This window comes from Sardina pilchardus, chromosome 11 (assembly GCF_963854185.1).
Source record: "Sardina pilchardus chromosome 11, fSarPil1.1, whole genome shotgun sequence".
Classification (NCBI taxonomy): Eukaryota; Metazoa; Chordata; class Actinopteri; order Clupeiformes; family Clupeidae; genus Sardina; species Sardina pilchardus.
This window is the reverse complement of record NC_085004.1, coordinates 12,596,353-12,622,765: the sequence shown is the minus strand read 5'-3', so window position 1 is coordinate 12,622,765 and position 26,413 is coordinate 12,596,353. Positions and strand designations below refer to the sequence as shown.

At 45.6% G+C, this 26,413-nt stretch overlaps 1 protein-coding gene and 2 long non-coding RNA genes across 3 annotated transcripts in view; 1 reads left to right on the top strand and 2 right to left on the bottom strand.

Moving 5' to 3' along the window:
• Positions 1-463: 463 nt before the first annotated feature.
• Positions 464-15,870, bottom strand: LOC134095180 (uncharacterized). Its single transcript, XR_009940551.1, has 3 exons — positions 15,786-15,870; positions 9,376-9,427; positions 464-762 (listed from the first exon to the last, which is right to left on the bottom strand). It is a non-coding gene; the product is annotated as an uncharacterized LOC134095180 (long non-coding RNA).
• A 4,236-nt stretch (positions 15,871-20,106) lies between these two features.
• On the bottom strand, positions 20,107-24,851 carry LOC134095561 (uncharacterized). The gene is made up of 3 exons (XR_009940578.1): positions 24,812-24,851; positions 20,713-20,802; positions 20,107-20,126 (listed from the first exon to the last, which is right to left on the bottom strand). It is a non-coding gene; the product is annotated as an uncharacterized LOC134095561 (long non-coding RNA).
• lmo1 (LIM domain only 1) overlaps positions 23,695-26,413 on the top strand; it is a 31,200-nt gene continuing 28,481 nt past the window's right edge. Inside the window, exon 1 of the mRNA XM_062549175.1 lies at positions 23,695-24,592. Coding sequence (XP_062405159.1) covers positions 24,571-24,592 — 22 coding nt within the window. The 5' untranslated portion in view covers positions 23,695-24,570. The remainder of the gene's footprint in view (positions 24,593-26,413) is intronic.

Below are 26,413 nucleotides of genomic sequence, written 5' to 3'. Positions count from 1 at the left end.
GAGCAGAGTCTGATTTATAAAATCATTAAATTCCTGGGTTGTGTCATACGCCTGCGGCTTTTAACAGATGCATTTTTAAGCACTGATAAGCCAAAGAACCTTGGATCCGTGCATCAAAATTGAGAGCATGTAAATTATTTGGCCACATATCATGGTTATTTCATAAGCTTAAAATATAAATATATACACACGGTGTAAGGAAGGAGGGAACGGACCCCCGCCACCCCAACAAACATGCACACACACAAACACACACACACACACACATACACACACACACTTGCACACACACGACACACGCATACACACACACACACACACACACACACACATACATACATATACACAAAGTGTGTGTGTGTGTGAGAGAGAGAGTAATCTCTATGTATAGCTAAATGTTTCTGTGACTTGTGAGAACCATACCGCTTTGATCTGTACTTCTCCAAATGATTTCCTTCACCTCTGTTACTTCCCTTACAAATGACTATGTCCACAAAAAAAAAAACACACACACACACACAAATCCCACACCGATCACCTCTCACTTGTGAGCATCAGAGGCGCAGCCCTGTGTCTGCATCTCAAAGGATGATCAGACTCAACAGTCGACGAGTGCTAGGGGGGGTTCCAGCCAGCTACCACCAGCATGGTGACCCTGCTCGGTGTTAATCAAAGGTTTTTTTTTCTCTTTTTCTTTTTCTTCTTCTTCTTCTTCCTCTCGTCCTCCTCAGCTGCTGTTCCCCTCGTCATATCAGAGACGATCTGCAGGCCAGCGCACAGCGTGAGCACACAGGAAACCCAATGAAAGACAAAAAGAAAAGAGAGAGAGAGAGAGATTAGAACAGAGTGAACATGTGAACACATGAGCAAAGGAGAGAAAAGAAGAGACAGAGAGAGAGCGAGAGAGGGAAAGAGAGAAGGAGAGAGAGAGAGAGAGAGAGAGAGAGAAGGGGGTCCTTCATTAGTGAGTGGGCACAGGGCTCTCCGTAAGAGGAGCCATCTCGTGCCTGAGCCAGCTGTGTGGGGGCTCCAATCAGGGCTGCTGGGAGCGGAGGTCCGATGACAGCGCATTAGGAGTCCCTGCCGACCAGACTGTCACCACGGAGCGGCACGGCGCGGGGGGGGGGGGGGGGGGGGGGTTGGGGGGGGAGTAAAGTTTGATCAAACGTGGCCACCGCCCTGTCACACACCCTTAAAAGCAAATGGGCCCTAAGTGCAGCGCGGCTCCACTGCTGTTAGCCGTGACAGGTGTGCCAGCTCACCACCCTGCAGCCACACAGAGGACAATGGTGCCCGAAAAAGTCAGGCAAGATTTCTTCACACACTTACAAACGCACATACACACACACACGTATGGACACACACAAGGATGTTCAGGGGCACACTCGTGTGTGTGTGTGTGTGTGTGTGTGTGCACGTCCATTTGGCGACAACCGAATGTCACTATCTAACACCATCACTCGCGTCATTAGAAAGGGCACTAACTTTTTTTATGCTGCCTTAGCAAATGCTGACTACCTAAGCAAGGGTACTCTCTCTCTCTCTTTCTCTCTTTCTTTCTCTCTCTTTCTCTCTCTCTCACTCACTCAATTTCCATCTCTATCCATCCTTCTAATTTTTTTTGCAGCCAGTACATTTTCTGGCCTAGAGTGTAAAATCCGATTGGTGGGAGAAGGTACTATTTTATTCATCTATAGAGTGGACCTGTCTGGCAGACCTGTCAGAGAAGAGCCAGTTAAAGCGAGGTTGAGAGCTGAGAGAGAGAGAGAGAGATAGAGAGACAGAGAGAGGGAGAGGGAGAGAAAGAAGAGAGGGAGAGAGAGAGAGTTGGCATATGGTATACTACTGTATAGTTTAAGTGGAAGAGCTGGACATCTTCATTGAGCCTTTGATTTTTTTTTTTTTCTTTTTTTTTTCTTCTTCCAATTCATCTTGTCAGAATGACCCCGACGGTGGGCAGTGATGGGAAAATGACAATGCTCCAAAATGGAGAGCTGCTGCCCGCTCCCCCCGAGCCTTTTAGTGGTCCGAGGGGGAGGCCTGAGAGGGCAGACGGGCCACCCAAAACACACATTAAAGCTCGCTCCCCAGCTCCTTCAAATGGGCCAATTCCCGCCATAATGATAGACTCCGAAAGTGATCAAAATGGACTCCATTTCAAAAAACAACAACACAAGAGAAAGCCCAACACGCACAGCAAAACATTTAACAACGTTGGGGGGGGGGGGGGGGGGGGGGGCACGGTAGTCGTTACCTAACGCTCGAAAAACCTCTCCATCTTTTATGACTTTGTTGGAGGCCCCACACCACTAAGCGAGAGACGCTTGTTTACTCCGTCGCCGTCCTGCGTCGCTAAGTAGCTCGGCGGCGGTTGCTACCGCACTCTTCCATTTAGCCGGTGTGTCTGCGCCTCTCCCCACTGTTTAGCTGGGCCCAGAGGTGCTCTGAAGCCAGAGGAGGCTCATTCCCCCATCTGCTTCCAGCCCACTCACGCTGTGTGACCCCCTCTGGGCCACCGTAGCTCCTCCGCCATGCAAAAGAGAGAGTCTCGTAAGTGCTTGGCAGAGATGCGGAACAAAGACACACTCCATAACGCAGATTGAACTTTGTTGTTCTCGACCAATTTGTTTGGTGGGGGGTAGTGGGCAAATGGACTGTTTTTTTTTTCTTCTTCTTCTTTCGAATGGAACGTTTTTAAATGCTGAAAAATTTACTAGATGTATGTGTAATGCTTGTTCGTTGAATACGGGATCATCATTAAAACATTAAAATTGCAAATGGTTTTAGAGACCATTTAGAATCCCAGTGAGTACAGCTTCGAGCACATTTGATGCCCAGAAAAAAAGCACAGAGAGGTCCAAATGTCCCTATCGACAGCATATGCCAGCTTCTAAATGACATCATACGGCCTTGGCACTGGGGCCGCTGTTCCAGAATGTTATACTTGCCATAAATTTAGTGAGATATCAGTGCATCTTTCATTTGAACCATTTTGAGATTATGGATTTGCACTCCATTCCTGATTTTTGACATTTTTTTTGCTTTTCTATCATTTAAGGAGATAGTATAGCAAACAATGTTTGAGGTAACTACATATTTAAACCAATGCAAAATGATAATTGTGAGAGATTACTTTGATAGATTGCTTTGAGTCTAATAGTTATAAAACTCCCTGTGTGGTCCAACCAAGAGGTAAGAGTGAAACACATTACTGTAAGTCAGAGTAAGGTCAGTAGAGACCATATTGAGGAGAACATCTGTTAAATAATGAATATGGCTCACAATTAGTTTCAAAGGGAAATGGAGTGTGTTTGGCTTCAAAATGTCATGTTTCAGCAGACACTGTTCTCACATCAGCCTCCCCACACACACAGGCGTGGGGGGAGACCTTACTACCTCCTGCAACACAACAGAGCACCTTGTGCTGACAAGACACACACACACACAAACACATGCGCACACACACACACACACACGTACACAAACACACACACACACAAACACATGCGCACACAGACACACACGTACACAAATACACACACACAGGCGTGGGGGGAGACCTTACTACCTCCTGCAACACAACAGAGCACCTTGTGCTGACAAGACACACACACAAACACATGCGCACTCAGACACACACGTACACAAACACACACACACAAGCGCACACCGACACACACACACAAACACATGCGCACACAGACACACACTTACACAAACACACACACACACAGACACAAACACACACACACACATACATACATACACGCACAGACACACACACATACACACACCACACACAAATACACTTTCACACAAACGCATACAAAGAGACACAAACACACACACACACACACACACACACAAATACACTTTCACACAAACGCATACAAAGAGACACACACACACACACACACAGAAAGGTCTTCATCACTCTCAAAGCCTATCCTCTGGGCTGGGCACGGAACCAGGTTCAACAGCACAACTGAACTATCACGAGTGAGCAGCCATTAGAAGCAATCCCACTCGGATGGATGATGGCTTGACAGGTTCCATCTCGGTGAAAGATGTCATTATAACCTGTAAAATGCCATTCTGGCACTTTGGTGTTAGATCACCACAGCCTCGACTCTGTTAGAGCTTGACCCATTTGCAGTAGACATATAATAGCTTCGGCCTTTGTTGCCGGACCTCTAACATGTCTGTCTTGGAAAATGTGAAGAAAAAAAAACCCAAATAGCCCTACAATGAAAACAATAAATCGTATTAGAAATCGAAAAGGGAATTGAAAAGAACGCTATAAAACAGAAATAAAGGCATAAACGCATGCATAAGTAGTGTTGACAGATATTATTTTGTATTGTCAGATTTAGTCAAAGAGACGGGTACTCTGTCTCTCTCTCTCTCTCTCTCTCTCTGTCTCCATATAATGCTACAGATTTGTGTCCTTCATCTTTGGAAGGTACTCACACTAGTCTGTTGGTTGCCAAACACTTGATGCATCGCTACATATGAGCCTGGGCCTTTTGTAGCCTATTGAAAATGAGAACTCGTCAGGGGAAAAAAATGCTTTCGCTCTCGTCATCTCCACAGTTTAGATGACAATTATGGCAGGCCAGGTCTAATCGTAGCATCGGCTAGTTCATTTTCTCAATGTCAACATGAAGCCCTGTCAAAAAAAATGAATTCCCTCTCTCTCTCGGCAGATAAGCAGGCTCCATCGCACCAGGCTCATTCTGAGAGGAAAAGAGCAGCAAAAAAACAGCCCGTCACAAGGCAGCGACTTGCATGTTTTCTTATTTTTTTTCCTCCCCTCTCTCTCTCTCACTCTCTCTTACTCTCTCTCTCACTCTCTCTCTCTCTCCCTCTTATCCAACCCCCCTCTCTCGACTCTTTTTTTTTCTGAAAGCCACCCAAGAAGAGATTAATCATGAAGGGAAAACTCAACTTCACCCTCTAGCTGCAGGTCACAGTTCTTATTTCGTGTGGAATTGGCTTTCGGAAAGCAGAAGGCCTGCCCTGGGGGGCAGGGACCTGATATGAGAGGAATTTGAGAATGAGGCAGAGGGGATTGATTAGCCCACTTCATATCCCACACCCAGTAAGCACACTCCAGCCGCAATCTAACACACCGCTGAGCTGAATAGACAAGAGAAATTGGATTCCTTCCTAATATTTAACCTTCAAGTCAGCTCTAACAGCTGTTGATGGGTTGCTTTTCTCAGGTAGTTACAGCAGGACTTTTTCCCTGCCGCTGTGTCGCCCCCGAAGAAGACGGAGAACATGAGGACGCAAAGACTTTTTCCTCCTTCTCCTTTCTGCTCGACTCTGCTCCCGCCGCACACGGCTACAGATGATATTTATGTCAGCGAAGACGTCTGTATATCCGTTGCTTGTTCGTATGTGAACCCATGGGTACGTGCACAAAAGGCATGTTCGCTCACTCAAGCTGCACACGTGCACAATTCACACACGCGCACATGCACACTTCCATGCACTGCTATATGAATAGAATCAGATTGATGTCAATAACAGACAATATGGCAATTTTGACCCCTTGCACAAGATCTTGGAGTGGGAACAGTCTTGGACTGACAGGCGCGCTGTCAAGGACAATATCTAATAACACTGCATTCCGTTCAATCATCACGTTTCAGAGACAGATGTCGAGACAAAGGCGGCCTGGCTTCCACTTGCTCTCGCTGAGGCTTGGAGTGTACGGTTCTGTGGAGGTCTCTGATTTCCTATCGTGCTGTCACTTGAATGCCACTTTGCATAGTGACACGCTCCCCAACGATGAAGATCGGAGCTAGACCAACAGAGGCACAATGGGCTCAATCTCCGCAGCGTTAGATGGCTGCTCCTTGATGTAAGTCAGAAAAGGAGCACTCTATTCACGCACCCATTACAGGATTGACACAAGCCTTTTGAATGTGTTGACAGTAGCGAGGGGGTTAGAGAGAGAGAGAGAGAGAGGGAGAGAGAGAAAGAGAGAGAGAGAGGATAATCATAGCCCTTTATCAACTCATTAATTTCAGAACAGTTTATTCTGAGCAAAGTGTTGCTCATTTGAATTGGCAAAATAGCGGATGTCTTATGATAATTTAATGCTTAGAGCGGCAGAATGTTGAAAGCGATTCATTAGTGGAGTCACGCAGCCTGCATTAGCACCTCTCCTACTCCATTACCGCGGCTATGCCTAAAGACATGCGCGCACACACACACACACACACACACACCCTCTCTGCCGGCAAACACACAGGAGACCCCACACTCTCATCTCAGGAAGTTTGTGCTCTCACTATGGACTTCCAGTCTGGACGTATATTGCTCAGACAGGGGTGCATTTTAAGCAAATTAGGCGGTAATTGATTTTTTCCCCCATTTGACTGGTGTCCCATTTGAAAAAGCATATTTTCTGTGTGAGAAAGCAATTCAATAGAGTGGTCTGGTACCAATCCATACTTAAATGAAGCTTCACATTCAATTACAGTACAGCTTTTATCTTTACTTTCCATTGGTATAGCTAATTAATCACACTGCATTTCTCCGTGTGTTTTTCCCTCTCTTTCCACAGTGCAGGCCCATGAGCACTATAGAGAAGGACTATATGTGTGGGCGGGTGGATGGGAGTGAAAGACAGGGGAGAAGGATGTCAGTAAGAGTGCATGTATCTTAGAGTGTGTATGTCTCTGTGCCTCTGTGTGTGTGTGTGTTTATTTGTGTGTTTGTGTGTGTGTGATTGTGTGTTTATTTGTGTGTGTGTGTGTGTGTGTGTGTGCGTGTGTGTGTGTGTGTGTGTGTGTGTGTGTGTGTGTGTGTGTGTGTGTGTGTGTGTGTGTGCATGTGACTGTATATCTCTGGCAAATACGGGTTGGTGGGGGTGTGAGTGGGGTGGTTGGGGTGTAGGGGGTTGTGGTGGCTGGATTATTTCTGTATTTCCCAGCAGAGGACCCTTTCCCACTCACGGGGCGATCAGATGCCCGGCACAGCACGCCACCTCGCCCGGCCGGCCCATCTCCATCTCGCCCGGCACATCTGATGAGGCCACTCCTGCCGAGACCACTCCGCACACAGAGCGCCACGGCCCCCACGTCCACCTCGTCCACTCCAGCCTGACCCCCGCGACCACCCCGGGGCACCCCGAGCCTCCTCTTTCAAGACAATCGGCCATCTCCAGCACTCAGCAGCCGCCCGATAGCAGAGGACGCTAACGCGCTTCCCCTCGGACGCGCGACTCACACAGGCAAGGAGACGATTCCCCCCCCCCCCCCCCCCCCCCCCCCGCACCACCACCACCTACACCCCTGTGTGGAGAATGAGGAGAGTCAGGAGGCCATTGACAGTTCTCTGAGCGGCGCGTCTTTGAGGCTGTGCTGAGGCAGGCGGATAGTTTAGATTCAGCAAAACATGAAGTGGATAATGTTCACAGCATCCACCAAGGAGGCTTAACGCCAAGCAAATAACTATGTGTGTGTGTGAGTGAGTGGAGTGTGTGTGTGTGTCTGTGTGTGTGTGTGTGTGTGTTTTTTTTTTTTTTTTTTCCTCGAGTCTAGGTTTGACATGGTGATGGGGAAACTCTGTCAAGCAAACACGCAAAATATCAAATCACTTGGGAGCAGGCGACAAGGAAACTACCTCAACACACAAATTAATTGGGGGGGTAAAAAAAATATAATAATTCCGGCAATTCCCCAAAGAGGGTCTTTCATCTTATAAATAGTGGCTGCAAACTTTTCTTGGGCTGCTTAAATAACACAGCATTGTGGATGATAAGAGTGCTTTGAGCGGGTCCCATGGGTCTGGAAGCACAAAGCCCTTGTTTAGTGACACACACACACACACACACGCACACACACACACACACACACACACACACGCGCCCAGGGTCCCAACATGGCCCGTCACTGCACCGCACCTCGCCGAGAAACCTGTTCCATTTGCATCCGCCATCTCCAGGCGCCCCGCAACACCGTCGTGTCCCCGAGACAACATCAGGATACACACATAAATTAGTGTGTGTAACCCCACCCCTCGCGCGCACACACACACCCTCTCTCCTCACAGTCCCTCTTCTCCTCCCTCCGTTCCTCTCTTCCCTCGCTCCTCCTCTCCCACCCCCCTATCCAGTGGCTCTGTCACTTCACGGTTCATGCGAAGGAGAAATGCAGATTCCACTTTTAAGTTTCCTCATCGAATTGCAACCTCTGTTTGCTTTTCCCGGGGCAGAAGGAGGCAGCGCTGTGATGTCCTCTGCTCACTCGAGGAGAGGATGCGCAGACCGCACAGTCGAGAGAGAGAGAGAGAGAGGCTGAGCGCAGACGTGTCGGAACACAACAAGAGTGTAAAATAAAGTTCACCATGAAGAAGAATCTTTAATGCCGTGTTGGGGTTCCGTTTGCTTACTTTTTTTATCAGGAAAACTCCTTCTCTCCCGCCGCCAGGCTGGAAGACGCACAAGTTGCCCAAATCCTTGGGTGATGGAATAGCCATTATTATAGGTTGCTTGAAAACCAGAGACTCTCACCACAGCCAGTCAATGTCTGTGTGCGTGTGTGTGTGTGTGTGCTGTGTGTGCGCACATGTGTGTGTATGTGTGTGTGCATGTGTGTGTGTGTGTGTGTGTGTGTGTGTGTGTGTGTGTGTGTGTGTGTGTGAAATGGGACGAAAGACAGTGTGGTGTGTGGTGTCAGCCCAGACACCGGCTATCACTATCGCTAGTTCTGCCCTCATTAATTTAGCTTCCCTAGTGAACCACCCCTACATCCAATCACTGTCCGTTTTTTTCTTTTTCTAATTAAATATAATTTTGAAGCTCTTTAAAACCGGCTTCATCCAAATACACAATCTAATTTTTCATTTGCTTTTGTACATGATATAAGACATCAACTCAATAATTTATTAAATGACTTTCCCCATTCATTTTCTTCTATCTATAATTGATCTCCTCAGCTGAAATTCTGTTGTTCCTCTTACTCCGTCAGCCTGCTGAGAGGCAGTGTGACATCACTGCAGAGGCCCGATGAGAAGCCTTGCACTCCATAACACCCCCCAACCGCCCCCCCTCCCCCCCCCACCACCACCATCCCCCCTTCCCCTCAGCTCAATGGCCCCCTCTCACCCACTCCTCAGCCGCACACTCTGGCTAAACTTTGACACCCCATTCCCCCAACCCCTCTGGATCTCTGTTCCCGACCCCGGCCACCAATCTCCATGACGGATGCAGGAGTGCTAATGTCTGGGGCCCTGGCATGTGGAGGTGCAGCGGGGTGGAAAGGGGGCTCCAGGAGCAGCTCTTGGCTTTGCCCTCCAATCAGCCGACGGTCGGCACAAGCGCCGGGCCTGATTGGGTGTTCAGGGCAGGACACCACGTACCTCTGGGCCCGCCTGGATGTTGGTGATGATGAGGTCCCGCGACTGATGAGGTCTGATTTTAAAAAGAAAGAAAGGAAAAAAAAACATTCATGAATCATTTTTTGACTTAGTAGTCAATGCAAAAACGACTTAAACAACAGCCACTGAATATCTCCAAGACAGAAAACATATTTTAGGACTTTTAGAACAAATATTTAGGTAAATCCTGTCCATATTTTCGCTCCACAGATTCACACAGTGTTTCTCCCATTGAGCCTCATCATTAGCTGCAGCCTACTCTGTAATAAACTTAATGCAGCTATCTCAAGTGCTTTGTACACTTGGGTTGTGCATCCTCTGAATTATTTGAGAAATACACAAGCGGCGAAGGGTGCATTATTGGAAAGGTAATGATTAGAGGCGCTGGTTTAATTGCACATTGCTAAAATATCTGCCGACTCTGGAATGCAGAGGTCAATGTTAATTACATTCTCAAATGAGGGGAGGAAAATGGCTGGTGAGGACTTTCAGTGTATTTTTAATTTCAAATTGATGACCTTCATCCCTCTCGCCCTTATACACACACACACACACACACACAAGCATACACACACACACACACACACACACACGCATACACACACACACGCATACACACACACACACTTACACACACACACACACACATGCACACGCATACACACATACTACATGCATACACAAACACACATACATGCATACACAAACACACACACATGCACACACAAACACACACACATGCACACACGCACAAGCCCTCCCTCTCTGACTCTATTCAATTCATTCCATTTCAATATTATTTTCCAACACTAATGCATAAATAAAAAACAGGTACAATGGCCCAAGTCTTAGAGCTGCTCACTCAGTGTAGTCAGTGAATGGTGGATATTGTGGGGAGTGAAGGAATGGCAGCAACTGGGCCTTGTCTACAGCATGTCACAAATGAGCAGGCTGCGGACGGAATGGAAAATTGGGCCTTACAGCCACCTACCTCGCCTCTCAAGCACAATTGAGGGCTTGAATGCAAGTGGTGTGAAGTGACAATAGCTCCGAAAAAAATATATATATATTATAAAATAATTGCCTAATTCGTGAACAAGAGCAAGGAGAATTAAGCTTTATACTGATCCTCTTCGCTTTCAGCTGCCTTCTGTGAATAACCGCAGTGTGAAGGAGAGAATTACAATAAGATTCTGAACGAGTGAGAGAGAGAGAGAGAGAGAGAGAGAGAGTCAGAGAGAGCATGAGACAGTGAGTGAGAGAGAGAGGGAGAATGAGTGAGTGTGAGAGAGAGACAGACAGAGAGAAAGAGAGAGAGAGAGTGAGCGAGAGGGAAAACGAGTGAAGGAAAAAAACAACATTCTCTGCAAATTGGGCCATAATTAAATGCTTACAAAATTCCATGCTTAGCTCATTTTAAAATCAAGTGCTTTGGAGGCAATTTCCTTTCTTTAATTACAATTTCCTGTCTGGTATGACATTTACAATGCAATCTTCTGGGACGTGTTTGTGATTTATTATTCTCCACTCTATCGCCACGTCAGTTTGCTGAAATGAGTTTATAAAATAAGAGCTCAAATTATTATGGCCTTTGACCAGTAAAGCTGGCTCATTATCACAGGCCAGAAAAAAGATTAACATTTCTGACAACCAAATAGAGAGAGAGAAAGAGAGAGAGAGAAAGAGAGAGAGAGAGAGAGAGAGAGAGACAGATCAGTGCGGGGAAGCGTAGATTGTTTCTATTTCCTTTTGAGACGGCTAAAGACAGAACTAGAAAGCAGACAGCACGAGCACGAATGGCGCTTCTCAGGAAAGGTCCGCGGCGCGCGGAGAGACGGCGGCTTGAAAGCCGCGCCTTCCTCTTGATCCTTGGCCACGTCTTCCTGTCTTCTGCGCGCTTTCGCACCGCAGCTGTTCTGCGCCGCTAAGTTGGTGAATATTCATGGTGTTGCCGGATTAATGTGGGTTAGTGCCCAACAATGGCTGTGTGTTTTTGGGGGGTGTGAGAATGGGAAAACACTCTTTTCTAGTCTTGTTGGTTAAGAAAAAAAAACAAGAGCCTAGTGTGTTCCCCTCGACCGGCTCAACAAAGAGGAGATACAGAGACATGCATCCTTCGCTCCCTCGAGAGCAATCTCACTTACACAAATATTTGCTGTTGGCCTAAATCTCAAACAAGACCTTTGTCTGCCATGTTGTCTGCGTGGGACTTGGTGAAAAGCCTTAAGTAAATGCAACGGATAGATCTCAGCTGTTGCCCTCCGCTGCAGCTAGCCAGGCTAAGGCCTCGAACGGTACCCAACTTTCATCAGCAAATAAGGGCCGATAATCAGCTGAATCAACACCAGCCAAAGGGGAATATCTGCAACAGTTCCGGTGGGCAAACCTGACACCAAGATGTCACAGATGCTGCTCAAGTATAAACAGTTGTTGTTTTTTTTTTGTAAAAGGCACATTTGGCAGACTCTCTCTAAGCTGTGTCTCTCTTTACATGAACAAATGGTTTATATTTGTCTATTCTGTACAACTGCATGGATCAAGCGCACATTGGAGAGTGCAAACTATTCGTTTGAAAAATCCAGACAACTTTTCATCCTTTTTAACACGTTCACATCAATCACATTTATAGACGGAGAAACCAAATTCAAAGGGCATCGGATTTAGAGATTTTAAAAAGCGTCTTTGACGGGCTCTTCAGAGCGAGTTTCCTGTGGGCACTTCCCTCTCTGGTCAATGACTCATGTTTTAACGCGGCTCACGATCCATCACCAAGCTAAGAGTCATATCAATACTCGGCCATTTTCCCATTTGAGCGGAGATGAGCAGATCAATTCATTTAAAGGGAGGCCGGCCCAGACATCCGTTTGAGAGATTAGAACATGTATTGGCTAGTTGTCTGACGGAAAGCAGAAGGTTCATTAAGTCAATGGAATCCTTAATCAATGGGTAAACTTCAAGTAAGCCCCACGGGCTAGTACGCTACCACGTCTCTCCAATAAACCGGGACATAGAACATCTCGCACCAGACAAGGCTCAAGATTGTCCCCTTCTCCAAAAATATTTGCAGCCGAGCTTCTCTAAACTGATTGAGATTCTAATAACATGGATTAATGGCTGGCCGCTTTGTGACCCATGGTATAGGGATTCCTTTTCTAAATATAAGGCAGTACATTACGAGACTTCTCTCAAAGTTCTGCAAGTTATGAAAAACATCCATCAAATCCAATACTATCTCCTGCCACTGATATTTTGATTGCTCTTATAACGTCCACGGCGAACAGTTTGTCAGAAATGTTCTACACAAAAAAGAAACAGCGATCCTGACTCCCTATTCAAGCAGCCGTTTCAACATAAGGGAGCACTTAAAACAGCCATTTTCAACGTCACTTCTCCAATAAAGCCAAGATGGCAAAGCAACATATTTTCAGTGATGAAAGGACGGCCAGCACAAGTGCCCAGCGAAGGCCTACAATCACACAAGTCTATGTAAATAATATAAAAATGCCTTCCTCTCCTCTCCTCTCGTCTCGTTGTCTCCCATCTTCCTTGAGCACACACTCGCCCGTAGATATGGGCACACATTCTCCTCGGTGATTCTTGAGTGTCACTTGTGTCCACCTGAATTATTGTTTGTGTGTAACGTGTGGGATGGCCCAGGATGCGGCGGCCGCGCTGATTGATCGTTAAGTGTTGTCCAGGAGCCCATCACGGAGCGCCACTTAACGGCCCCCACCACAGAAAGCAATCAGTGGATGTTACTGAGAGTCCCGTGGGGACGAGGCGGGCGGTGATTGATCTTCACCGGGCCTCTCAGGATGTCTGGACGAGTGGGAGTGGGCCCGTCCAGCGACCGGCGACCTTGCCTGCTCTGCTCTGCTCACAGCACAACACACACACACACACACACGCACGCACGCACAGCAGCACACAAGGAAGGTGTCTTTTTTGGTGGAAGCTTTCTATGTGTGTGTGTCTGTCTGTCTGTGTCTATACGTGTATGTGTGTGTGTCTGTACATGTATGTGTGTGGTATGCATGTCTGTGTGTGTTTGTGAGTGAAGTGTGTGTGTATGTGTTTGTATTTGAGTGTGTCTGTACGTGTGTGTGTGTGTGTGTGTGTGTGTGTTTTTAAGTGTAGTGTGTGTATATGTGTTTGTATGTGTCTGTGTCTGTACATGTCTGTGTCTGTACATGTGTGTGTGTGTGTGAGTGTATTGGGGGAGGGATTGGTAGTAGTGCTGATGACATGCTACAGCCCTGTCCCCGTCCCCTGCACCCGTGCCCAAGTCTGTGGTCTCTCCTCTCCAGTCGAGCGCTGCTCTGCTCAATGACCAAGACGCTGGCCGGCTCCGCGTCTCATTACCGGCAGATCAAGGGGGGAGGACACCGGCTCCGTCCAGACACGCTCGCACCCAGACCTCCAGGGACAGTTCTCCTTCCTCTAATACACGGGGTCGCGCTGGTCACCCACGTATAAAAATGCGTTATGTTATGGTGATCTGGGCGAGTCCCAGGGGTCCTCTCAGGGCGGTTGTTTTAATGTGTGTGTGTGTGTGTGTGTGTGTGTGTGTGTGTGTGTTGTTTTAGGCCGTGCCTCTGGGCAGTATACGAGCACGGAGGAGATGCAGAAATACAGTTAACAAACTGACACAGCACCCCGCCACACTCCTCCACCACTGCATTTGAAATTACTGATTTAAAAGAGCCTTTAAAGTATGTCCCTTATAGCATATGAAAAAAAAAATGCAATTGAGGGAGAGAGAGAGAGAGAGCAACCTAGATGAGAATTTTGTGCTTCAGTGGCTATTGAAAGATGAGGCAATAAACTGCTAAACTTGAGTAATCACACTCTCCCTGAGGAATCCCTCAAATGGGGATGGTCAAAAACCTTGAAATTTGAGCCCCTTGCACACAGCCCTGGCTTTAACATTTGATGAGATTCATTATTGTAGGGGGCTGAATACAAGTATCCTCTGATTACAAGCCTTCCATTAAAACTTCCCACCAGTATGCATTTCCATGCTAGGACGTCAATGGGATTAAAATCTCAATTCACCCCAGTCAATTCTCCAGTAACAAGATTTCATTAAATGCAGGCAGGGAGCAAAATGGACTCGAACGCACTGAAACAGCTGGCATATAAATTATAAAAATGTGCTTTCTGCTAACTGAACACACCTTCAGCTTGCAGACGCATTATTATTTAATGTTCAGAAGAGCTGATTTTATGTAAATTGGAATCTTCCTTTTCTCTGCACAGCCCTTCTCTCAATGCCAGGTACTTTGCAACCAGGCGCGGGGAAAGATTATGCAAACCAATTAACATATGAAAATAACGTATTAATATACTGTCTGTGAACTGTGTCCAATCAGTTCCTTTTCACTGGCGTGTATACAAAACAATTAAAATTAAATTTATACTGCCTTTCCCTTAACATATTCCGCAGCAAATGGAATCAACTGAGCAAACGCTGACAAAAGTTTTACAGGCCTGTGTTCCTCCTTAAAGGCACACTGACTTTAGGAATATTTACAAGATCCCACGCTAATAAATTCTTTTCTTTTGTTTTCCACTAATGATGTGTGAATCTGAGACAAAGCAAGGCAGATCCATAGCTGTAGCCAGGTGCTAATGAATGGACCACATTACGCCGGCCACTAATTACCACCACACCATAAATAAAACAGTAGACAATCAATTAGCAGGGAACTTGTCTTTGTTAGTCATGGACAGGCGGATATTGGGGCAAGCAGCCTTTTTTTTTTCTCCCTCTGCCGACATGAGGATCTCTTCGGGGTGCAATTTTGAAATGGACAGGAAGAGTTCCGATAAATCACATTTTGAATGTTGTTCCTAAAAGCTCCTCAGGCCATCCACTTTTCCTCTCTGGGATTACAAGTAAATTAATACCTATGCAATTTCAACCAAAAGGAGAAAATTATTAACGTGGTGCTAGGGCTAGGGATGTCTTCTCCATGCACAAGTGCGAGGCCGCAAAGAAACCAAGTGTAATTATCTCTGGCTTTTAGTGAGGCACTGCAAAAAGCCCTTCTTCTCTAATTCATCCAGCAGCCGACGCTTTTTCATTCAGCTCCCCACCCGACACGCACGCCAGCTGGGTCACGTGCTCCATGTGTTTTGGCCCAGACCAGGACAAAATCAGACTGCATTAACACCAGGCCTAAGTGATGCTAACCAAATGATACAAGCATTATGCAGCCCATAGCCCAGGCCTATCTGTGTGGCATGACGCATAATTTGTGCATTAACGTCATTTGCATTTTAACGCAGGCCCTGAAGTAAACTGATTAGCAGATGGCTATCAGCTAAATGTGTGGAGAAACAGCATGGCAGTGACATGCAGGTGTCCAGGGCGACTGGATTACACACACCAGAGTCAGCCTTCCCTCCTGAGTGGATGGACCGACCATCAGCAGAAAGTTACTTTCGCTTTGGCCACACCGAGGCATTGTGAACATCATCTCCAAAAGTAAATGGCTGTCATTCAGGTTTGCCAGTGTAGCAATTCTGTCGAGCAAGAGCCATCTTTCTTCTTTAGCTTCAAGGACCTTTAAACAGATCGGACCAGAAAGGGGGGAAATCCTCCTAATAAATCAACAGCATTCAGCTACTGTAAGGCCACTGTCCTCCATTTTCTTTAGTCTGAGTTTTTTTTTTTTTTTTTTTTCCCAGACCCCGAATCTCGTCCACATGGTAAACTCCCTCAATTAATTCATGAATAAATAAAGTTTGGGAGGGGGGAGCAATTATTCATTGGGCATTTTTAGCATTCAATCTGGCATCCAAATAAAAATCTTAAAAGTCTTCCTCTAATACACGGGGTCGCGCTGGTCACCCACGTATAAAAATGCGTTATGTTATGGTGATCTGGGCGAGTCCCAGGGGTCCTCTCAGGGCGGTTGTTTTAATGTGTGTGTGTGTGTGTGTGTGTGTGTGTGTGTGTGTGTTGTTTTAGGCCGTGCCTCTGGGCAGTATACGAGCACGGAGGAGATGCAGAAATACAGTTAACAAACTGACACAGCACCCCGCCACACTCCTCCACCACTGCATTTGAAATTACTGATTTAAAAGAGCCTTTAAAGTATGTCCCTTATAGCATATGAAAAAAAAAATGCAATTGAGGGGCTTTAACTCATTTAGAGTCAGCCTGGAATTGGCCTACTAGGCACAACCAGCACCTCATATTATGAAAACCCATTACAATTTGATAAAAAAAAAAAAAAAAAAACTCCACTGGCCCCAGCAGTGAGGATCGCATATTTTCTTTCCACTGTCTCATCCCCTCATTCCCGGAATTACTTAGAACTATGCAGCGAGGAATTTGAGGTGAGACGCCATTTAGACTATCTTAAGACTGCGTTTATTCCCCTGAGCTGGCTAAAAAAGGGAGGGGAGAGAGAGTGCATTTAAAATGGAAAGTGTGCTTATTTGGCTCATGTGATATTCAGGGGAAGTGCACAGTCACAGCGTTTCAGAAGTGTAATAAAGCTCGGCGTGTTATTGCGCCGCGCTGGCTCGGAGGCCGACGCCTAATCTCCTCACGCTTTTCTCATTACCTCTAACCCCGGGTCACTCTGGTTAAGAGGGGTCGTCGAGAGAGAGATAAGAACTGGCAGCCGCACTCTCAGGTGCTCCTGTATTACAAGCCAGGAGTTTTTTTAGCCACCCTGCTCAACACCCTAGTCCCTCCGTGGGGCCCATACTAGATTAGATGGGGGCTTTGAATTAAAGAACAGATAGGACTGGTCTACTGGAAGGACCTGTTGACTTCACAAAAAAATGGATTTAGCCATGGCCACTGTTATTGTGACTACTGTGCTGTGCTGTCTAGGAAGACAACAGCAACAATGACAACAACAACAACAACAACAACAACAACAACAGCAACAACAACAGCAGCAGCAGCAAGCAAAATGCAATATGGGCTGCCGAGACAAGGCGCCAACCCTACAATGACAACGCTTCCTCACAGTTTTACAGCCAGTGCTACTACTAGCATGATTATTTCATGACACCATTACTCAACCCAGCATTCCTCTCATACATATGCTCAAGTGACACTGTCACAAGTACAGCTACTTCAGCTAGCGCCCAACAACACACACGTGCTAAATAATGGAAAGGATAAGATGTGATTACAATAATAATGGAGAGCAGAGTAATGATGATAATAAACCAATGTGCTCACTTCTGCTCCCTCTCTCGCTCTCTTTCTCTTTTTCTATCTCCCTCGCTCCACGCCAGCTGTTCTGCAGTCTATATTGGCCTGTTCTTCAAGGGAGGAGAGAAAAAAAGAGAGAGGGAGCGAGAAAGAGAGAGAGAGAGAGAGAGAGAGAGCAACCTAGATGAGAATTTTGTGCTTCAGTGGCTATTGAAAGATGAGGCAATAAACTGCTAAACTTGAGTAATCACACTCTCCCTGAGGAATCCCTCAAATGGGGATGGTCAAAAACCTTGAAATTTGAGCCCCTTGCACACAGCCCTGGCTTTAACATTTGATGAGATTCATTATTGTAGGGGGCTGAATACAAGTATCCTCTGATTACAAGCCTTCCATTAAAACTTCCCACCAGTATGCATTTCCATGCTAGGACGTCAATGGGATTAAAATCTCAATTCACCCCAGTCAATTCTCCAGTAACAAGATTTCATTAAATGCAGGCAGGGAGCAAAATGGACTCGAACGCACTGAAACAGCTGGCATATAAATTATAAAAATGTGCTTTCTGCTAACTGAACACACCTTCAGCTTGCAGACGCATTATTATTTAATGTTCAGAAGAGCTGATTTTATGTAAATTGGAATCTTCCTTTTCTCTGCACAGCCCTTCTCTCAATGCCAGGTACTTTGCAACCAGGCGCGGGGAAAGATTATGCAAACCAATTAACATATGAAAATAACGTATTAATATACTGTCTGTGAACTGTGTCCAATCAGTTCCTTTTCACTGGCGTGTATACAAAACAATTAAAATTAAATTTATACTGCCTTTCCCTTAACATATTCCGCAGCAAATGGAATCAACTGAGCAAACGCTGACAAAAGTTTTACAGGCCTGTGTTCCTCCTTAAAGGCACACTGACTTTAGGAATATTTACAAGATCCCACGCTAATAAATTCTTTTCTTTTGTTTTCCACTAATGATGTGTGAATCTGAGACAAAGCAAGGCAGATCCATAGCTGTAGCCAGGTGCTAATGAATGGACCACATTACGCCGGCCACTAATTACCACCACACCATAAATAAAACAGTAGACAATCAATTAGCAGGGAACTTGTCTTTGTTAGTCATGGACAGGCGGATATTGGGGCAAGCAGCCTTTTTTTTTTCTCCCTCTGCCGACATGAGGATCTCTTCGGGGTGCAATTTTGAAATGGACAGGAAGAGTTCCGATAAATCACATTTTGAATGTTGTTCCTAAAAGCTCCTCAGGCCATCCACTTTTCCTCTCTGGGATTACAAGTAAATTAATACCTATGCAATTTCAACCAAAAGGAGAAAATTATTAACGTGGTGCTAGGGCTAGGGATGTCTTCTCCATGCACAAGTGCGAGGCCGCAAAGAAACCAAGTGTAATTATCTCTGGCTTTTAGTGAGGCACTGCAAAAAGCCCTTCTTCTCTAATTCATCCAGCAGCCGACGCTTTTTCATTCAGCTCCCCACCCGACACGCACGCCAGCTGGGTCACGTGCTCCATGTGTTTTGGCCCAGACCAGGACAAAATCAGACTGCATTAACACCAGGCCTAAGTGATGCTAACCAAATGATACAAGCATTATGCAGCCCATAGCCCAGGCCTATCTGTGTGGCATGACGCATAATTTGTGCATTAACGTCATTTGCATTTTAACGCAGGCCCTGAAGTAAACTGATTAGCAGATGGCTATCAGCTAAATGTGTGGAGAAACAGCATGGCAGTGACATGCAGGTGTCCAGGGCGACTGGATTACACACACCAGAGTCAGCCTTCCCTCCTGAGTGGATGGACCGACCATCAGCAGAAAGTTACTTTCGCTTTGGCCACACCGAGGCATTGTGAACATCATCTCCAAAAGTAAATGGCTGTCATTCAGGTTTGCCAGTGTAGCAATTCTGTCGAGCAAGAGCCATCTTTCTTCTTTAGCTTCAAGGACCTTTAAACAGATCGGACCAGAAAGGGGGGAAATCCTCCTAATAAATCAACAGCATTCAGCTACTGTAAGGCCACTGTCCTCCATTTTCTTTAGTCTGAGTTTTTTTTTTTTTTTTTTTTCCCAGACCCCGAATCTCGTCCACATGGTAAACTCCCTCAATTAATTCATGAATAAATAAAGTTTGGGAGGGGGGAGCAATTATTCATTGGGCATTTTTAGCATTCAATCTGGCATCCAAATAAAAATCTTAAAAGTCTTCCGCTTCCATCAAACGTCTTTTATCTCCCTCCCGACAGAGCTCGCTCTTTTTCATGGGACAAATTAGTCCTCCAAAAAGATGACAGAGGCCCTTTAAAAAAGTGCAACAGAGTTTCAGTCCCATGATGCAACACTCCCAGTGGTTACATCTGCTGCATTCTTTCATCTCTCTCCATTGTTAGGCGGGAGCTGTCACATTAAGGGGAGAATTGGAGGCACCGTCCCACCCCTAAGTCCTCCGTTTCTCCCGTAGCAGGAGTTGGCAGGGTGGCAGGGACCATACAAAGGAGAGCGTGCACCAGGAGCTCTGAGGGGAGCACTGTGAGAGGGAAAACAGTTTGGGAATTAAGGTCATTAATTTTCCACTTTCAAGGGCTGCCACACAGACGGAGATAAAGTCAGCATAAATATTCCGGCGAAGTTTCTCCTGTTTTTCTCCTCTCCCTCTTTCTCATCGGCAGCCCATTTATCTCCATGCTGTCAATTAGAGGCAAAAGCAAAGAACTAATTAGGAACTGTGCAATTTTAATTAGCTGTTTTGATAATTAAACTAATTGGTTCCCTTGTGTTTCTGCAATGTGCGCCGAGCACTTTTTTGATATCTGGGCTGCAGATTTCCCATCCGTTGGTTAATTAGTCACTTTTGCATTAAAAAGGAGCCTTTCTTAATAGCCTTAATTTGCAGTTGAAAAGAGAATCTACCGTCAATAATTTGTGTAATTGGTAAGCGTTTGATTGTAATTTGGAAGCACGGCCGGACACCACTGCATGTCTAATTCTTAATGACTAGGATTAACGTTGGATTACGTATTTGGGAAGGGAATTCTTCTTCCCCCCAACTGACACCTTGTCTATTTTTTGACAAGATCCTTCCAAATGAATATGTCCAGCAACATGAGTCCCACCTCCTGCGTGGTGATTACTGCAGGACAGTCATCTTTCATCATGGGGTAGAGTTGGAGTACAGGAGGAATATTGTCCTGCAATAGGGAACACTGCAAAGAGAGAGAGAGAGAGAGAGAGAGAGAGAGAGAGAGAACACTGGAACATGAAGACCATTTCAAAGACTGCCTGGTCCCAAAAAAAACTGTCTATTAAAATACCGACTTTGAAGTCCACTCTGATACTGACCACTGAGAGAATAGGTATAGTGGGTAGCCACTAGGAGGCGCTACACATAAACTATACAACAAACACACAGGCCCAAGACAGTTGACCTATCCCTGTAGAATCACACCCACAATGACTATGTACTATGCATGTAATGCTCATTTGATGCAGTTCCATGTATTATTCAAATCCTTTATGTTTTAAAAGACACATCTGAAATATGTTTACGGTCAGAGATAATATGTAAAAGGCTATTCTACCCTGCAGGATGTAAGTCTCATATCAATCACTTTAAGGGTCATGGTCAGCAAAGTGCTCCACTGGTGGTCAGGACACGTTATTACATTATTTCTGATGGAGAGTCAGGCCAATGGGAAGTGTAGTGCCTGACATGTACACACATGTACACACCTCCTCCCATCACCACCTAGTGTGATCCATGCTGTACTACTTGAGCTGCATTAACTTGAAATGTGTCTATGGAATATAAAAATGTGTTGGGGAAGCAATTAAATTTTTAACATGATTATCTGTAATGAGAAATCACTCGCACAATCTCAAGACATGAAAGAAAAAATCTTAACTAAAGACCCTGTGAAATGCAAGAGGGACTCAGCAGAACAAGGACGACTTTTAATTGGTGTTTGAACGCAAATGCAGCCCCCATCACTCAGCTTCATTTATCCCATTTAGCAGGATATCATCAAACCAGAAGATGGCCCCTTCCGATCGCACTCCCCCAAGCCCATCCGCCGACATAAAGGAGCACTTTCAATCGAACACACTCGGTAAACACGTTTGATATTGGTTTATAATCTTCTTAGCCATTATGAGGTGCGGTACAGGCCTCTGTTCATCCTCTCTGTGCAGCCCACATGCAGCGATAGTCCGCCTGAGGACGAATCGGAGCCCTCCACTGCCCCCGATATCTGATTAGGTGCGGTTAATTACAGTGAGATGTTTTGTAGCAGGCTGCATGCGAGCCGGCGGTAAATAGATGGGGGCTTGGTGGAAGCACAATCAGAGGCGAATTCTAATTAACTCCACTGCAAGGGCCCCGACGCGGGGGCTTGTTTTCATTTGTCGCTGACCCCGCCGTCAAGCAAGCGCGCGGCAGTCAGCACCGCAACGTAGCCTAGCCAGCCCATCATCAAGAGAGAGAGAGAGAGAGAGAGAAAACAATAAAGCAGCCTATTATTTTGTGTGCCGTGCGCTTGGAGACGTATGGAACATGATCCCTGTCATGGCACACACACACGGGCGGTCATTTGTGGGACGCTACAGAATGGGAGCGGTGTGCGACGTGCCCTTCATGCCTTGATTGGGTGATAAACAGCGGAGGCCTACAAGACCTGGACGACCTGCCTGTCATCAATGCGCCTCCAGGATCATCAGTGGGGTGGCCAGGGACAAGTGTCCATTTTAAAATGGCTTAATGTGTCTCTGTCACCTTCTCCATATCTACCTGTGGGTCCAATAACATCTAAATCTATTTATTTTGCAGGAACATGCACATTCCTGTTTCAGACACTGTTTGAGGTTTTTGGTGTTCTGTTGGCAAAGTCACTCACTGATGGTGATATTGAACACTGAAAGCTTTTTGTATTTTCCTTTCCTTTTCGTGTGATTGAATTAATTGTGTGTCATTCATTTTTTTGCTAGAGGTCAGCACACATTCATTCTCGGTCAGAAGTCATCAATCTATCTGACTGCAGAAATGAAAAAGTCAACCATGTCTGCCACTGAGGGAAGGATCAAACAATTGATTTCAGGGGTAGCACAGTCTCCCTGTGTTCAAGACAGCCCATTTCTCTGTGGATAAAATTATCATTGACTTTGGGGGGAGCAAGTCACTCTCTGTAATAGAATGCATTAGAGGCCAATATGCAATCTCAGACATACAATCTAATAAATTATATTTTCATGGATGTCCTGGACGCCATCATATTCAAAGCGATCATCCTTTCAGAATGGTTACCCGCTCTTTTTTCATGATTATTTTACATAAAAGCCTGTTTTTGGCTGCAGATCACAACACGGGCCTCTCTCGTTGCATGACTGATTGATAGAGTCACTGTATATTTCTCCATAAATATTGATTTATGTGGCAATTAAGTCTACAGAAAAGTAAATAACAGATTGGATATGTATGGCAGATCGCCCCTGCTGACAAACAGAACGCTTTTGTAACCGACTCCACTCGCCTAATGGTTAATCTTAGTAGGATCTCTCTCCTAATTGGTTAACAGTCTCTACAGGGCAAGTGAAAGTACCGCTATTTAATGCTCTCCAATGTACAACAACACTTTGATCCAAGCCATAATAGCCTACAATTATATTACCAAATACGAAACCGAGTCCTCTATCTTGCCACTGATCAAAACACAGCCCATCTGGTGTGTTCGCCGCTTTAAAAATGACTGTTTATCTACGTATGGAAAGTGGTTCTGGCCATCCTGATCACCGCAAGGATCTCTGTTTCCGAGAAAAACACGGGTTACACGCAATAAGATGCCAATTCAGTTGAACCTTCAGAAAATAACAGACGAAGAAAGTGAAAATAAATTGAACGTTATGTGTCGCCACCTACGTGATGACTGCTCTCTCTCTCTCTCTCTCCCTCCCTCCCTCTCTCTTTCTCTCTCACTCTGTCTCACTCTCTCTCTCCATCTCTCTCTCATACACACACACACGTACACACACGCGCGCGCGCGCACGCACATACACACACTACATCACATGCGCACTCCACACTTTACCACTCACCGGGACACACACGCGCACACTTTCCCTTAGCTGTGCTTTTGTGTTTTGTCAGAATTAATGAGAAAAGTTCCCTTGCCCTAGGGGTAATTAGTGTCCTTGGAGTTAAATAAGCTAATACTTAGACACCTCTGGCACAAGCAATTATGTTTGTGTATTGAATAATTGATTCAAAGAGGGGGGAAGGGCCGCTAATCAGATCTGAGCATAATGAATTGATTTAATTAACAGGGGAATCGAATCCGAGGGTCTCTGGGAACTGCGCACATTTATTCAGTAGCAAGAGCGAGAGCAGCACACATAAATTGGGAGGGATAGGCAGTGTGAGTATGCTTTTAGCAGTTGTCGGGTCTACAATTGGATTTCTTGAATATAGTTACAGTTACGGAGCAAATGAGAGCAGGGGAACGGAGAACGCTTCACTGTACGGACAACTCGGCAGTTTAATATACCGATAGGCATTTGAAAAGCTCACTGCGGACGAATTCAAGTCGAATGTTATCTTTTGCAATTCCTACTGCTTCGTATGGAATACATCGACGCGACTCGATCTTGTTTAGACGTTTTTAATTGCAGTTACAGTTCAGTCCGTGCCGCGGACATTTACTCCGTGTGTGAGGGAGCGAGCCAAGGCTGAACCGGGAATCGCACTGTATGCTATCCGCGAAATTAACAATAGAATAACACTCAGTCCTCTCGTTTTCCGTATACATGGGTTTCCATTATTGAACAACCCAACAGTCATACGCTCCTGCAATTTCAAGCTTGCCGTGCAAGTGCAGTCCGGTGGTTTTTGCCCAGCAATTTCTGACGACGAGCACACCGACTGGTGAAGTCTGCTGGAGCCGAGGACGGATCGCCTGGCGCCGGACCCCTCGTTCCTCAGGACGATGGTCTTAGACAAGGAGGAGGGTAAGTACTAGTAGACTACGCTAAAAACCTCCGACCGACTGGTGTTTGGTGCCGTCAGTGTGGTTCCGCTGTTTATTCTTGTAAGGCTAAACGGCGTTAAGCTAGGACACAAATGTTATTTTTTTAACACGAGGCACTTTCGTGCTACGCCGTGCGTATTTTGTGTGCGATAATAATGTGGGTAAGCGTGCTTCATTCTACTAAGGATGTCTAACTTACCTACTCAGCAGATCTGCAAGGTAGGCTACTCCACTCTAATTAAACATCGCTGGTTGTCTAATGGCACTAGTCGCCGAGACATAATTAGGCTACATCCGTCTTGTACTCCCAGAAAGCCTTGTGTACTGCTTAAAGAGAGTTTCACAAGTAACGGCTGCTGGACTTGGGCTCCTTCTGCAATTTAACGTTGTATTGACAGTGGACTGCATGTGACCATAACAACATGTGAATTTATGGTCGAACAACACTCTTGCGATGTGAAGTTGACAATATTATTATCTTACAACAGTGTAATAGACCGGTGGTCCACATCAGCAGGTCCGAACATGGTGCAGTCCACATCTCATACGTTTTAGATAAAGATAGGATACTCACTTTTTTGTGTTTTTTTTTTTTTTTTTTTGGACGGGCACCTGTGATCACTTTTTTCCCCGTTTTTTTACGCGTTTAGAGCTGGGCTGCTGAATCTCACTATTTATTTAAAATGAGAATAACACGAACTTGTTATAACCTGTAACCGTGTAGTACTTATACTCTATCACAGCTGCCTGGTAGATGACTTCAATCGATCCTCAATATGCTGACTGTCCACCATTCCCTAACCCCAAACTGATAGATAGCCCGCATCACTTGACCTCTGCAGGGAAGTTCGATTGAAAACTACTCTCAGCTTGTGATGTTATTTTTGGACAAGTGTAAACTTCCATCGAGACCATTTTAATGTCATTTTCCATCTCTGCTGAAGGATGGCTTCTTAATATAGTTCACACAAAGCTGTCCCCCAACAACCCTCTCTGACCTAAAATGGGCCATTCTTGTCATCTTTCATGGAATATTGTCATCGCACACATACTGTTTTAGCCAGAGGCTCTTTTTTCCCAAAGTAATGGCCTGCATTTCAGACCCATTATTTATGTTTGAAATGGACGTTTCATATCTCTCCTAGCAGAGCATCCTTTCACCAACCCATCTAAAAACCAATAAAGGGATTGACGTAGAAGCATAAATTGGTCTGCCCAGCTGAATCCATGTTTTGCTAATGTACCCAGATTAACTCAGCTGTAAATTGTCTCCTTTGGATGTCTGTCTTGCTAAAAGTTCCCCATATGATTCATGATTCAGATTGCTTTTAACAGCTATTGGCTAAGCAATATGGTAAATGTACAAGGTGATGCAAATGGCATTAGTGGAAGAGGATGCACAGGAGCATGTAATGCAGTCAATACTACATTAACTACTGAAGCCCAATTACGGAACCAGGGAGAGTGGCTTTTAGGAGCATTAGGACTTGCAGAGAAGCTGAGATCACCTGCTGCTCATTGCCTAAAAGCTTCACCCTTTGCTTGCTGGGGCCAACCAACTGCACTGGTATTTTGGCAGGGGATGGGGAGAGTGGCGCTGGCTCAGTGAGTGCTGTGGATCCCCTCTCGCAAGCTAAAGGGCCACGCCATCCTCACAGCTACGGCCATCGCAGAAATAGCCCGTACACTTTTGTTTATTTGTGTGTGTGTGTGTGTGTGTGTGTGTGTGTGTGTGTGTGTGTGTGAGAGATGGTACAGGGCTGTTTCTGGCTGTATAAAATAGCCCATTAGACTAAAGCAC